General features: G+C 39.3%; 1 protein-coding gene across 2 annotated transcripts in view; it reads right to left on the bottom strand.

Annotated features, from left to right (window-relative positions):
• Window positions 1–7,893: 7,893 nt before the first annotated feature.
• ZNF516 (zinc finger protein 516) overlaps window positions 7,894–16,573 on the bottom strand; it is a 121,918-nt gene continuing 113,238 nt past the window's right edge. For both annotated transcript variants that reach the window (XM_063130495.1, XM_063130496.1), the window contains exon 6: window positions 7,894–8,049. In XM_063130495.1, the coding sequence (XP_062986565.1) occupies window positions 7,990–8,049 (60 nt within the window). In that variant the 3' untranslated portion in view covers window positions 7,894–7,989. The remainder of the gene's footprint in view (window positions 8,050–16,573) is intronic.

Raw genomic sequence — 16,573 nt, 5'->3', positions numbered from 1 at the left:
ACTGTTATTAAAAGGGGGTGGTAAAATAAAAGAGGCAGTACAAGGTCTAGAATAGGTATGACCAGATTTCATCCTGTCATCCACTCAGTGAACCAGATTTTTAAAAAACTGGATTTTCATTTTACAACTAATTTATGTTAGTGTTAATGCTCATTAACTAATGAGGTTAGTGCATTTGCACAAGTGCACATTACTGCTAGTGCACACGTGACTTAGCAAAAATCCCTGCCAAAAGTGAGTCTGCAAGTCCGTGTGACTCAGAAAAAAATGGTCTGCTGCGGAATCTGAACTCATTTGAATCCATTGCAGGTTCCTCTGACATCCCTAGGCTAGGATGAGACTTCTTATATGGGAGGCACACATTTCTATTATTAGACCCACAGTTCACTTTTACACTACAATATTTATAGCAGGGGTAGGCAACCTTTTATTTCAGACTAAAATTCCAATAATCCCTAACCATTGGTTATGCTAGTTGAGAATAGGCATTGTAGTCTAAAACACTTGGAAGGTGCCAGATTGCCTACCCTTGATTAGAATCATAGAATAGTAGAGTTGGAAGGGGCCTACAAGGCCATTGAGTCCAACCCCCTGCTCATTGCAAGAATCCACCTTAAAGCATACCCGACAGATGGCTGTCCAGATGCCTCTTGATTGCCTCTAGTGTGGGAGAGCCCACAACCTCCCTAGGTAATTGGTTCCAGTATTGTACTGCTCTAACAGTCAGGAAGTTTTTCCTGATGTCCAGCCAGAATCTGGCTTCCTGTAACTTGAGCCCATTATTCTGTGTCCTGCACTCTGGGAGGATCAGAAAGAGAAGCTGGCCCTCATCTGTGTGACAACCTTTTAAGTATTTGAAGAGTGCTATTATTTCTCCCCTCAATCTTCTCTTCTTCAGGCTAAACATGCCCAGTTCTTTCAGTCTCTCCTCATAGGGCTTTCTTTTCAGGCCCCTGATCATCCTTGTTGCCCTCTTCTGAACACACTTCAGCTTGTTTGCGTCCTTCTTGAAGTGTGGAGCCCAGAACTGGACACAATACTCAAGATTAGGCCTAACCAGTGCTGAATAGAGGGAAACCAGTACCTCAAGTGATTTGGAAGCTATACTTCTATTAATGCAGCGCAAAATAGCACTTGCTTTTTTTTTGCAGCTACATCACACTGTTGGCTCATATTCAGCTTGTCATCTAAAACAATTCCAAGATCCTTCTCATTTGTAGTATTGCTGAGCCAAGTATCCCCCATCTTGTAACTGTGCATTTGGTTTCTTTTTCCTCGGTGTAGAACTTGGCATTTATCCCTATTAAATTTCATTCTGTTGTTTTCAATTAAATGAGTAAAAGGTTATGCTTTACCCTACCCACAGAACTCGACCCCTATATTTCTGCAAACATTTTGAGGTACTACCTACCACGATGCCCAGGTTATGCTCACATTTTCCCCTTGATGTCTGTTAGTTTACCCTTTCCTCAGAGCATCAAATTCTGTAATTTCCAGAATTTATTCAAAATTTGTGTTTTATTGGCTGATAGTTTAGTCTCTGGCTTCCATAGCAGAACTGTGATGTGGACCACACTCATCCTGGATTATAAACCTCAAGCTAGAGAGCGGAGTGTGTTCCTCTTACGTCTTCTAATCTACAGCATGCAAGAGAATGGGGTAGTCATAAGGCTAATAAATCGTTTTCCACTTCTCAGAATAACTCTACTCCCTTGAGGACATTTTATGGCATTGCACTCATGATGATGGAGATAACAGATGACAGAGCATGAGCTTATCTTACAGAAACAAATCAAGGGAACCAGCTAGATTTTCTTCTTAAGTCTTTTAATTTCTTTAGGAGCAATACCGCTTTGAAGGTAGGTGCGATGACCTGTTAGGCAGAACACCCTTCCAATAGGAGAAATGTAAAGCCAACTTTTGTTTCAGCTACTATGATATTCAACTTTTGGTAGAAATATATTCAAAGCAGTCATCAGAAATTCATGAAGCTATTTAAATATTAAATGTGCTTTCACGAAGGCTTAGGGCACCACCGCCCCTTTACTGTAATCCACTGCAGAATGTTGAAGTATACAAACCATGTACTGGGGAGTGCTCTATGTACAAGCCCTTCAGCAACCTCAAAGGACTGCTGTAGCAAAGCATCTGCTTAGAAAAGAAATAATAGTGAACCTCCTGCTTATGCAGAAAACCAGTTTGTATAGTATAATGTGAGAACATCATTTTCAGAACGCTTTGCAAAAAGGTGTCTTGCCACCTGTGTGTTCTATAAAGATGTGAGGCTGCCGTTGACTATAAACGGCAATAACTTCAGAAGACATGGCAAACAATGAAACAAGAGCCAAAATTAGGGCCTGACAGGACTGTTTCAATAAACAGTCCTTGTTTCCTTCTTCATTTGGCCCCACCCATAATTATTTTCCCCCATTCACCATCCAATTCAATTTTCTTACTGCTATTTCTCATGGTCAATGTCAATTTTCAGCAGGCTGGCCTCTTATAGACTGATGTACGTTTGGATTCTAGTGAGTCACATCAGTCTCCTTTTGCTTTGCCCTTCTATATGTTTTTGTTGTTGCAGCACATGTTCAAGGAAGCATGCGATGAGTAGTATGTGTCCAGTAGATTACATCCAATCAATGGGGGATATCAAGTTTGATCTTCCACTATTTTCACATCGATATGCCAGTTCTATGCATAACTAGTAGGAGAGAACATGAAGGTTTTAAGTTAACTTATTAATACTCAGTTGTTGTTTTTTCATTGATTTTTACTGCTTTTTCAAAGTCATTAAAATATTTATAATTTAAATCTTGAATGACCGAACATTCCACTGTTACCCATATAACAAGCAGGATTTGTTGTTAAAGACATACTAGTGCAGTTTTCGTCAACCTGCTGTTCTCCAGATATTTTGGACTACAACTCCCATCACACCCCAGACAGCATGACCTATGGTCAGGAATGCTGGTCCAAAATATTTAGCATCGTATTAGGAAGGTTATGATAGTTATTTATGCTCTTTTGTAGATGGATGAGCATAACAGAAGTAGGATTTTCAGTTTTTATGAATGTTTTTTTCTTTCTAATCGCAATAATGACACAGTGACTCCATTCACATGACACACTGGGGCTCACTGTGGGTTATTTATACCACGATGAGCCACAACACGTGCCGGGTATGACTTGAATATGAAACCCTCTATTGGGAGTTGTTGTGTCATGCAAATCTAGCCATCAGGGGTTATGCGAGGATTAAATAATGCTACAGCAAACCAAGGATTACGCTACGGTAGTTCAATCCTGTCACAACACCCAAGAGCTAAGTTTGGACAACTCCCCAGTTGGGGCTTGCATATTCAAAATGGCAGCTGGCACACACTGTGGCTCATTGGAGGTTAAATAATCCATGATGGGCTATCATGCCATGTAAACTGGACCACAGTCATAAGAAAGGCATGGAAATTCCATTACACATAATACACAAATGGCAAACAAGGTCTGCCCTTAAATGAATCTGCTCATCATCCTACAACTCAGGCTTTTTCAGTAGAAAATTGAGGTCTGCACTTATACTCATTGATTCAAATCAAAAGTTTTGATTTGGCATTTTACAGAATGGTAAGTGCTAAACGTGTAGCACCTCACATGCAAACCTAGTACAAATGTTTGGAGGCGCCCTGTCATGGACTATTTTGGGGGAAATGTCATTCATTTAATCAATTTGATGTTGTATTTTAAATTGGAATTTCACATCCCAGTGATTTGGGCATTTCCCAAATCTGTTGCACTTTGGATTGTCATAGCATCACATCTGGCAAAGCAAACTGTATCAATGAAATCACTATCTTAATCTACAATAGAATGTTGTATTGAAAACCTTTTATATTGTTTTCATTAAAGAAAAAAATGTACCAGAGTGGTAAGTCAGAGAAATCATGCAAACATTGTAAATGATTGCTAGATATGTTCTCTAATTTAATGTTGATTTTTCACACATAGCTTTTTAAAGAAAATTAAATTATTTATCTCTTGCAGCTGATTATATTCAATTTGGGGTAATTGGGTAGCGAAGTTATGCTTACCTGGGCAATATTTGTCCATTTAAAGTTCTACCAGAGAAATATGTGTTAACTTCCTGTCAAAATTCAATAAAATGTTCATACTTATTAGTATTAGCTTTTACTGGAATATTAGTACTAGTATAGTTCCATTATATAATTGCAAGCAAGTTGCTTGGCTATGTGGCTTCAGCTATCTAGTTTGTTTTACAAAATTATTTCTGAATGATTTCACCATCCCTACGAAAGGACCCTTGGCCATTCTTCCTTTCTGCATGTACCTTATTCATGCCTCCATGATGGGATGTACAGGGCTGCAAAAGAGCTATTGTAATGCAATGTATGAGACATACTGCATTACAAAGACTCCATTTTCTGCATTTTCAAAGCTTCCATTTTCTACATCTCAAACTTGCATCTGGCTGTTCTGAAATTATGACAACTCGTGTCTTGTTCCTCCTGCTTTATTTTTTTAAATGCTCTGAAGTGGTTTTAAAAGCTCAAAGCTACCCCCACCCTAGGCAATCTCTCTCTCTCTCTCTCTCTCTCTCTCTCTCTCTCTCTCTCTCTCTCGTTTTTCAAGAACATAAGAATTTAGCTATTGATTTGCAATGGAAATAATCTTAGGAATATAAAAATGAAAACAAACCTAGTAGCTTTGAAATATACCATTACTCCAAGGTATTGGTTTTTGTTAACGTACAATATTTTAATGTGGGGGGAGGGGGAATTGCTATGGATGGGCAGCTCACTTCTTTACTGGAGAGCAAAAAGTGGAAGCAAAATGAAAGGAGAAATAGAAAAAGGGATGTCTGATACACCATCTGCAGTGCTCATAATCGAACCCTTTATTGTCTAAGGTACATTAGACTGCAACACTGTAGAAAACCTGTTAAGGAAAAGAAACAGATTGATAGAGGTAGTAGAAAATCTCTGTAACAGTCAGAAGATGGCTTACAAAGTGTGTCATGCTACAAAATGATCAAGTTTCCTTTAAAAAAAAAAGCTATTTGAAACCCAAAGAACTAAATAAATAAGAACACAAATCATACTAAGCACTAGGGTCTAACTGAATTAACAAATCAATACAATATGGATGATAAAGGAGGAAATTACAAAGCTTGGGATTCACACGTGAAAACGGCTGGTCTTTAATGACGGCTCCCCCTCCCCCTCCCCATTTCTTGTTTAATTAAGTGAAAATCTCATTTCTGTGCTATACACAGCATATAATTATTTAAACTGATTTCCCCTGCTGTTGTTCTTCATGTAGCTAAATTATGATTGTAAACTTTGCTGATTAGTACCCTGGTAATGGCAGTGACAGCACTTTCCTCTCTCTCTCTCTCTTTCTCTCTCTCTCTGTCAGACAGTCCTGAAGTAAACAGTCTTCAGGAAGAGCTTTTAAACTCTAAATATTAACTAAGATCCTTCCATATCAGCTTACCAAAAAAACAAAAACCACCCACTCCCAAAACACAATAAACACACACACACACACACATGCTCGCATACACAAATAATCCAACAAAAAAGTAATTATAGCTGTACATGACACTTGTATAACTTTTGAGGGGTACAGAAGGGATTTTAATAACCACAGACACACAAACAGGCAAATAAGTTACCTTTGTGCATTCCCAAATCCTCACCTGTTTACTTCAAACAAGGGAAATAAGTGCTCAATAAAAGGGGGGGGGGAATAGCACTTGAGTGTGAATCCCAAATTGATAAATTGTTATTCAACACAGAAAAAGGGATGAAGGGATGGAGGGTGGGGAGAGATGGAAAGATGAGGACGGAGTGGGATATGGGGGAGGAAAGAGGAGGAGTGTGGAATTGTGTCTATTTGAATTTCTGCAAGATAACTTCAAAAGAAAGCTGATTACAATCACTTATATAGGCATTTGCACAGACATTCTTAGCTACACCAGGATTACAGCTGGCATACAGCTGGTGTACAAGTATGTGGAATAAAATGAAAATCCCAAACCAGCAAATTACATATGAAAGTTACAATTGCATTATTGTCAACAACTGCAAAGCAAGAACAGTCAAGTAATTTGCAACAAGTAGTATCCCAAATCAAATACAGACAAAAACAAAATTAGACCAGAAACAAATTACATATTAAAAATCTTTGTGTAAGAAGCCCATTTACTACAAAAACAGCACTATCCCATTATTGTAGAAAGTAAACGGTTGCTCTCGATCAGTATTAAAAGGTTAGCGCCATTTCTGTACATGTAAAATTATTGCTTTGTTGAAAAATATAATTAGCATGCTAGTTTTTTAAGAAAAAATCCATTTCCTGCCTTTACAAAACCGTTACAATTAAAAAAAACTAGTAAAGCTTCTTCTTCTTCTTTTCTTCTTCTTCTTCTTCTTTTTTTTTTTTTTGCAAAAGAAATTCACAGAATTTTTTTTCAAGGCAGCATTTTTTTTATGATGATGCATGAAATTATATGTGCAAAACCTGAAACTCTGAATTATTACCATCACACACAGTGTCACAGCAATAAAGGAAAAGAAAATATTTATACCTGTGGAATACATTTTTTTTAATAAATTGCAGACACTGCATGGTTAACCACCTGCCACCCTCACCCCCTACCTTGAAAACTTGCATTTAAAAGAGTTACTGTAGAAGAGGTATATAAAGCTTCCTTTCTCTGCCCCTCATCCCAGCGATTACCACGTACAAGACATGACACATTAGATGAACACTGACCTGCCACCACAAAAGAAGTTATTCATCTTTTTTCAAAATGTCACCAGGGCCCAGAAAGGGTAACTGGCTTGCTGCACAAAAATACAGGCGCGTACACTGTACCCTAAAGGCCTAGGTCTGCCTGAACTCCTCTCCCCACACCACCTCTTTCTTCTATTAAAAGCATACAAATCAGCAGCTTTAAACAGCTGAATCGAATATATATATTTTTCTCCTTTTAATTTTCTTTTTAAAAGCATGCACATTTCCTTTGTGATCAGGTCACAGAACGTAGCAGTGTTAAAGGAAGGAAAAGCAGAATAAACAAACAAATACAAAGGCCCTGAGAGTAAAAAAACAACAACAACACACACACAGAAGCCTGTTTTCTTCTTCTTAGTGTTTGACTAGCTGTTTTCTTTCTTTCCAAAGTGAGGAGAGAAGCATTTCTTAAGAAGTGTTTCAATTTCCATATTCACATACTATTAATGGGTGCAGTCAAGGATAAGCCCACTGGAAATGCAAGTGGTCCCCAAATTATCGTGAAAGAACCTCACTGCAGAATGATGGCCTGCCTCTCCCCTTTTAGTCCCTTCTGTCCTTCATCAAGTTTGGCTTTCACAGCACTGAATGACTCCTCCATTTTGCTTCCTGCCTTCCTTCTTCTTTCCTTTTTTTTTAAAAAGGAGTTGTGGTTTTTTCCGGCATGACAGCTTCATTAATCACTCCTTCCCACATTCCCAAATCCACCCTGGTTTAAAAAGAATAAAAATAAAACATATCAAAACAACCGCGAGGGAGGATTTTGTTGCAGTGCCACCCTCCAAATCATATAAAGTTTAATTTTTTCCAGTGTCTAAAAAAGTTATCTTGATTAATATAGATGCCTTGCACCACCACAAAGCTTGCCAACTCCACTGTTTATTATAAAGGAAATAAGGAACCGTGGGGACTGATTAGTACGTCAATTTGTATATATCTTGTGTAGCTTCTTCATTTATTTTAAAATGATTAACAGTTCAGAGGCATCACTCTTCTCGCAAAGCACAGAGCACAGGTCTCGCTATAACACAGTGGCTCCAGGGACTGGATGGATTGCAAGGACGTTTTCCAGCTGTTCTTCCATAGAATAATTATGCGGAGGCTGTTGGAACCGCCGGTCAGGGTACTGGCTGTTGTCAAAGGGTACCCGGTGTACACACTGGACATGTGTTTTTAGGTTCCCTTTCTGAGAGGCACTGTATGGACAATATCTGCATTGGAATGGTCTCTCACCTAAACAAACAAAAAGAGAGAACAGAATAGGGAAGGAGGGAAAACGTCTTATTATTCTTAAGTCCTAGTCACAGCTTTTATTCCCGCTTCCATTCCTAAACTAGAGCATGTGAGCCATTTTACATTTTTACTGGCCCTACCTACCTTTTTATTAGCATTATGCACATGAGCGTTGACCTAATACATCACAAAGAGTTATTTTTAATCATCTCCAGTGAGGGCACAGCACGTCAGGTTCCTATAAACTCTATGACATACTAGAATAGCAAATAATAGTGACTGAAGGAGCATTTAAGAAAAGGTTAAGAATGGCTAGAAGAAGGAGGAAAAGACTAGAGGGAAGGGGGGAAGCAAAATTTTATGGTGACCGAGGGGATTTATAACTGAATGATAGGGTATTTTTTAAATTGATTTTGGTGGCAGTACTGGATTAAAGTTCACAGGAGCTGTATGGTAACCCCTATATTCAGGTTCTCAAAATGTCTTATGCTGCACTTCTTCCTCTTCCCGTAGTCACAGGGATAGAAAGAAGCAGCCATCCCAGTATAAAGACATGCAAAATCCCACTACACCAACAAGTGTACAAACTCCTTAAGCTCTTCATGCTGGGCAGCCTACTAGTACACAACATTTCTCAAGTGTAAACACGGCTCAAGTGACAAGAAAAGAGTCATCATGCTCTGGTCCGTGGGTTGGAAACCTCAGGCCCAGGCGCTAAATCTGCCCCTCCAGGTTTTCCCATATGACGCACCTGCTTTCCATCACCCATCAATCATTTGGTGGTTTCTCAGCATTTGTGAAGATTTTTCCCTATTCTGAAAGGTTGAAATGCCTCTCCCAAGGCTTAGTTACTGGTAATAAGAGTTTAAGCTACATTGTGCTGCTATTCTTTTTTTTTTAATGCCTTTGTGTTCGTCCCCCCCCACACACACACACTTGAATGAAGCCCCCAAGAACTTTTATGAAATATAATTTGGCCTTCGGGCTGAAAAAGATTCCCCTTCCCTGCTCTGAACTGTGAGCTGTTTAAACAAGCTTGAAGTTGAATTGAGCCAGTGTGGTGTAGTGGACTGGGACGCAAGAGATGCAAGTTCCAGTCCCCACTTGGCCCTGAAGGTCACTGGGCCAGTCACTGATTCTCAGCTTTACCTACCTCACATGGTTGTTGTGAGGATAAAATAGAGAGAAGGAGGACCATGTAAGCCACCTTAGGTTCCTTGCAAGTGGGAAAAAGGCATGATGAATGAATGAATGAATGAAGCAGCAGGATGGGCCCATTCTTTACACTCTGGTTCTCTGATCATGGCAGCAAAGCAAGAGCCCTAAATTTGCTTTGAACTCTATGTACTTACACTCTTCATCCTCCTTAACGAGATAGCAAAGGCTGCCTTTTTGGCTCTAATGAAAAGAATGGAGGAAAGGAAGGAAACACATGCCTTTTAATGAACTAGGACACACACATTCTGTTTAATGATCTGTTTTAAAGACATGTTGTCCTGCTCCTGCAAAAAGACCCACCCCTACTCATGCATATATGAAAGGCTGAGTGGTTGCTTGCTTGAAACAGAATTGTTTCAAGTAAGGTCCCAGATATTTTTAACCTCAGAACCCCAAAAGGCAGAGTTTGCATTCAAATGCAGTTGGAAAGTGAAATTACACAAATGACTGGTTACATGGAATAGCACTATATAAAGTGCCAAAAAGGCATACAACTAATGGTGTTTGGAGTAGTTGTGTGCCTTTTGGGCACTTTATATAGTACTACTTAATAACTACTGCCTTCCATTACTTGTGTGGTTACATGGAATAACCTCCAAGTCATTGTGGCCTGGTTCAGACAACACACTAAACCATGCTGCTTAACCACAAAATGGTTAACGGAATGCATGCACTCCCTTAACCATTTTGTAGTTAAGCAGCATGGTTTAGCGTGTTGTCTGAACCAGGCCATTTTCTCAAATGACCATCCACAGTGCTGGCTGCATGGATGAAGTAGCTTTTAACCAGCAGCTTACTGATGGCTGTCTCTATGAACTAAATCTTCATTTTACCGTAATAACATCTCTGGCCAATTTAATTAAGTATGATGGCATCACCAAAAAGGAGGACACAGAATTGTGTAAACTTTCCATGTGCTTATTTGCACTTCTGTAGATTTAAACAATTAGTATCATTTAAACAGAAATACACTGCCATAGCAAGAAGACACTAACCAACTGAACGGTGTGTGCCTGCCCAATCTGCTTTCCAGGTATTGATGGGCAACTTCTGGCTTCCTTTACCTTTAAACTGGACTTGGCCTGGACAGCCCATTTCATAATAAAAAATAAACACCTCTTTCTGTCAAAGACAGCTTGTTGTGACGGTCAAAACCAACCCTGGTTTGGCAGCTACGAAGTGAAATAAAGCAGAGCGTTCACGACAGCATGTCAAAATTTTAGAATTTTGGCCAATTTCTATAAAAGGGAATTACCATGGTAGAAAGCACAAGGGGCTATTCTAAACCCAAGTGAACCTCAATATAAAGTCCTGAATAAATGGCAGTCTCAGGCTCCCAGGCAATGGCTTTCTGAGCAGCACTGTCTGAACAATGTGGCTTACAATCCTGATGGCTACAGCTTCATGGCAAGCTGCATCTTACATTCATACATTAACCTTAAGCCAAAGCCTTGATGAAGGGAAACAGACCATTTTAAATTAACACAACAGCAGACGTAACATCCATGTGAAAATATTCCCAGTAAATTTCAAACTGTGCCTATGGCAGTCCTGGAAAAAGCTGAAGAAAAAGCCAGTGTTGTTTGACATAATGTATTAAGTATCTCTCCTTTGTTAATAGATTTAGAAAAATACTAATTAAGACTGGCCCAGGATTCACGACATTTACCAGTCAAAGTCTGCTGCGAGGAAGGAAGATTTGCAACAAAATTAAAAGGGGACAAGTGGGAAAGCCGCTGTACAGACTGCAGTAAATTTGAAATGTAGGAAACGGTAACTGAGTGAGAGATGTGATAAAACTTCTTTAGTTGGACGCTGGCTTTCTTGCAGTAAACTAAGAAATATGTCTTATATTTTTGCATGGCTACATCATGCCTAAGATACAGACACACAATTCCAAGAGGGAAAAGTTTATCATTGAATTAAAAAAGAAACACCCTGCTACAACACAACACAACACATTGCACACACACACACACACACACACACACACATTCTGAACAGTCTACACTAGAGGACATCATAAGACTCTTTGTGGTGAGAGGGAAAAGGAACCGGTTATTTCAGTTTCACTGGTTAAGAATTGTTAGGGCGCGGGGGAGAGAGATAGAGATAGGAATGGCATAAAGGACCATGGCCTAAGGGTGTAATTAGGGTGTTTATGTGGGACAGCCATCATAATCAGTGATTTCTTGGGGAGGCTTGCCCTAAAGATCCAGTTGTAATTCACCCACAGAGGAGAATCACACATAGCAGAGAAACATGAAAGGGGTTATCGTTGTCCCACAACATTAAGAGCGAAGAGAAGGCCAGGGGCTAAGACAAGGGGGAGGGGGCGAGAATTATTCTAGAAGCAGACCAAGTTAAGTCGAATTCTCTCTGGGTACAACACTGGAGGAGAAGGCCATAGCTAAGAGCAAAACTTTTCCACACTGGTGTTACTATAATGGGAACAGAGCTCCCTGTGCTAAATTAGAATATGTAATTATCTTGTGTGAATGTCTCCATTATCATAAAGGAAAGTGCTAAAAGAAGCATGAGGGTAAAAGGGTTTAAAAAGAAAGTTTGAGGAAAAGTTTCCCGGTTATGTGAAAGAAGAGATGAACTGCAACCATTACAGGAGATACTAAAACTCCACTAAGCTATAAAGATGCCAAGTAACAGAGGCTATTTTAACTGTCTTCAAACCAAACAATTTCACATCAATTATTTGGTTGCATGTTCATAAAAAAAACCCTGCCTGCATATACTGCAGGTAAGCATTAAAACATCTGTTTTTGTCCAACCCAAATGTGTCTGCCTATGATTAAACAACACATTTTTGCAAATAAAAGATGGGAACATTATATTCTACACTGTTGGTGTTGCAGTTTTTCAAAGTTTGGCTCATCACAACTGCCTTTCTGAGGTCCAATCCACCCAATTGCGTTGGCATATATTTAGAAATGAGTTGAAATTACTCGAGTGATCATTTTGCTTGTTAGAAAGAATTGCCATGGGGTAAAGATCATGGTATTACAATGAACTTAGAGACCTTTAGTAGGCCAAGCAAAAACATGATGCTGCCTGCAGGGCCAATCGAAGATATAAGCGGCTTAAGCTGCTATATTGCACAAGGCGAGAGTTGTGCCACTGAATCTCTTGCAAAAACATAGATTTCTTAGATTCCACATTGCTTTACTGCCTGAACAAGCTCCTGTTACTAGTGCAATCAAGCCAATCTTTCTTCATGGTGAAAAACCCATTATGACCCACTTCCAGATGTGATAAAATGCTTCAGTTAATTGACACCAAGAAAAAAACATGAAAATAACTGATCTAGTGAAAAAGAGGAGAGCTTTTCTTAAGTAAAAGAAGAAGTTTGCTTCTACAAAATCTTGTCTGCATACAAAAATTCAATCAAAGCTTACAAGCTTGGATCCAGATTGTCCCTTCTGTTCAAGGAAGGGCTGGTGATGCAGCAAATGTTGCCACTCATGGAAAGGGGAGAGAAGGCAATTTTCACCCTGCAGTCTCTTGAGGCATCTCCTACAATTGCCCAGAGAGTCCTCCAACCTTCCAAAGCAGATTTTCAAGTGGTGGGTGCATGGGCTGCATGAGGAAGGGGGAATCTGTGAAAACTGAGTCTTTCCATTTTTGTCAATGAAAGGTTCCATGAATGGAACTCTGCTCATGAGATCTGTTATCAAACCAGTTTTGCATTTTATTTAGTCTCACTTCAGTGTGTCCTTCTTACATTGTAGGCTCATCTACACCAAGCTGGGTATTCCACTATGAAAGCAGTATGAAAACAGTACATAAAAGGCAGGAGCCACACTATTGCTTTATAGAGATATTGAAGTGCACTGACAACTGTTGGGGCCCATTGACACATGCCATATACCGCTTTCATAGTGAAATATCCTGCTTGGTGTACATGAGCCTCGTGTTTTTCCATACCATAGTTCCCTCTCCAATCAACACTGTAAACTCTATGGGTTCTTCGGGGAAACTGTGTTTGTTTAAAATGGCACTGAATATGTACAACTGCACCTATTCCCCGGTGCAACGGGGAATAAAAAGAGAGTCATGAAATTTCATGAAATTTCTGTAGTCAGTAAATGATCTGTGGTGCCCAAGTGAGTCTCTCTCCTCTCCCTCAAATAAATTTGCAGAAAAAATTAGTGATGTCTCTATGTTATATTTATTTATTACATTTATAAATAGCCGAAGCTCTCTGGGTGGTTTACAAAGATTAAAAAGACTGAACATTAAAAAGCAATATACAAAATTTAAAAACATAAAAACAGCTAACATTTATAACATTTTTAAAAAAACGCTCAGCCAGGCCAAAGCTATTCATCTTAATTGCATCTTTTTTAAAAAAAACTATGATAATAAAGGATGTGAATGGGTGGATGTGTGCAAATTCATCTAACAATTAAAGTTTGCTGGAATGTAGTTGTGCATCATCTGTGACCTAAAAGGCAGAAACATAACACTCCTGTTCAAACATAAACCTACCTGTTCCTTAATTGTTTGTACTATAACATTCATAGCTGTGAAGGAGACAAATTAGATTGCCATTTATTTGTTCATCGTGTATTATTTTGATTAATGGAATTCTTGAGCTCCACATAACTATTTAAAAATAACATTTGCAATAATCAGAAATAAACTATTAATCATGAGATTAAAAAAACTAAAAGAGAGCAGATATCATATTATACTACATGTCAGTGAAATGTCATAAACAGGGCTTTTAGCTGAAGATATTGAAGTTGGTAGTTTTATTATATTTTCAATTGGAATTTGATTCCTTGGTATGTTAGTAAAAAAAAATGTCAAAAAATAAGATCTTGCTGTAGTAGTATTTGCCGCATTTTCCCTTTGATCACATTTTTTTCCTATTCTTTCTGAAACACATGGACATTTGGATGTATTATAAGTGTATTCATCTTTGCAATCAGCCTTTTTTTTAAAAAAAACTGTCTATTTAAAAATGTTTAAGGCATGTAATTTTTTTTGTTAACATTTATTTCAAACTTTTCACTGGAAGAATTTTTGAAAACTGTATTACATGCCTTTGAATTACTGTATGACTTGCACACATAAAGATATATTCCTTCATGGTACATTTTTCTATGAATTTAGAGACTGGTAGCAAATACTACAGTCTCTTGACCAAATCTACAGAATCTTTCAATAACTAACCAGTTCCACTGAAATCGGTTGAATGCGGCCATTCTGGAGCCAAATATACACTCCAGTGTGTACCCAGAGTTTCTGGTGTGAGGACTTCATTCATCTCTATGGCGAGGGACAGCTCTTTTCACATATCTTCACATACATAATGCTGTTGCTTCCATTAAAGTATATAGGAGAAGCTAGTGCCAACATCAGACATTCCCACACCAGAAAGAGATAATTGGATAGGGGTATTATATATTGATTATTTGTTTTATTTATTTTTATTTATTTATTATATTTATATTCAGCCTTCCCTCCCCTCCCCTCCCCCAAGGAACCCAAGGTAGCATACATAATCCTTCTCTCCATTTTATCCTCACAACAAAAACCCTATGAGGTAGGTTGGGCTGAGAGTTTATGACTGGCCAAAGTCACCCAGAGAGCTTCCATAGCCGAGTGGGCACTAGAACCCAGATCTCCTGACTCCCAGTCCAACACTCTAGCCACTACACCACACTGGCTCACACTGATTAAACCATTGATACCTTTCCATTCTTAAAAATATGGGGAAAGAGTTTGGAAATTCAGATGTGACATTGCAGCAAGCACATTTTGACATCATCTTCAATTAAGGCAACTTACAACATTTGAAAAAAAAAAATTTAAAAATGACAATTCGAAAAGACAGGAGTGCAGCAGACCAAACATATAAAAAATATTATCCAAGGGATCGGCCTGTCAAAAAAAAGGAAAGTATTTGCAAGACAGAATAAGACCATCAGAGAAGGAGCAAGACAACCATCTCTTGGTGGGGAGTTTCGCAGAGTATGCATGGTGACAGAGAAGACTGTCTTCCACATTCCCGTCACCCTCAGCTATCAATGGAATAGAGATAAAAACCTTTCCAGCTGATCTCAGTGGACGGGCAGGCTCATAGGGGAAGAGACAATCCTTTAGATATTGTAGTCCTAGAGCACTGAATTGTGCTGGGAACAGACTAGCAACCAATTGTAAGAATTCCCACAAATTTGCTCCAATCAACATTCTGGCACTACAGTTGTGTTTTGGGAATCCAGAGTGTCCAATAACCTATTCTGAATCATAATTTAGATTACACAAAAACTGAGTTTTTGCATAGTGCTTCAAGACGTGACTATCATATTTCCTTCACTACAATCAAATTAAAAATCTAACAAGGCAATAGATCTGTTCAGGTGTTACTAAACAGAGTTTCCTAAATGTTAAGAAGAAGGAGCACTCTAGCTTCTTTCCCCTCCTCGTGTGTTTCCTCCGCCCCGAAAAGGAAAGCCTCCTGAATCCGTGGTTTTAGAGTCCTTTATCACGTGGGGAGCCTCCAAGGATACAAGAAGCTCCTCTTCGGACACAATTGGGACCATCTGGGATTTTTATGGCTCTCATAGATTCTATGGAAGTAGTATAGTTGTAGCTACAGTGTTAAGCGCCATTATGGTAAAACAACCTAATCTTGATTTAACATCTGCTCTTCAGAATGCTGAAGAATTGTAGAAATGCAAAACATAACTATTTGCAAAACTCATTTCAGTTATTCCTAAACACCTGTGATGATCTGAGATGGGAAAAGAGTTTGGAAATTCAGGCATGACACTACAGCAACCAGACAGCACCCAGGAAAGCCAGAAGCACGGTTGACTGGGAGTCCACTGGATTACTGAATGACTGTTCCTCCCCTCGCCACCCCCAACCCAGAGCCACCACTGCCGGGACTTACCTGATACGCATCCTCCTGCTGAAAGCCAGGCCGCAATTTAAACTTATTGCAAGGGCTCTCTGTTTTTATTTTATCTACGGCTGTAAACTACAGTGGCCATAAAGGGCCATTTCCCCTTGCGCTGTCTTTCCTGGGCGGAGAGGTGGGGAGAACGGCCCAGCATCGCCCCGAGGTGCCCCTGAAGCTTCAATACTGGTCTGCCTCAGCTTTGGGCTGACCCAGTACTGCTTTGGAATTAGGCGGAGGCGGGCCAAATCGGCCCACCTTGGATCCAGAGATTCGGCTCGAGGCAGTGCACAGCCCTAATTCACAGTAGATTGACAAGGGTCTCTCAGCTGCAGGGCTGGCCCAAAATATTTTGCTGCATGAGGAAAAGGATACTCCTTT

This window comes from Elgaria multicarinata, chromosome 7 (genome assembly GCF_023053635.1).
Source record: "Elgaria multicarinata webbii isolate HBS135686 ecotype San Diego chromosome 7, rElgMul1.1.pri, whole genome shotgun sequence".
In the NCBI taxonomy this organism is placed as follows: domain Eukaryota; kingdom Metazoa; phylum Chordata; class Lepidosauria; order Squamata; family Anguidae; genus Elgaria; species Elgaria multicarinata.
Note: the sequence above shows the minus strand (reverse complement) of the source record. Positions and strands in the feature narration are given on the sequence as shown.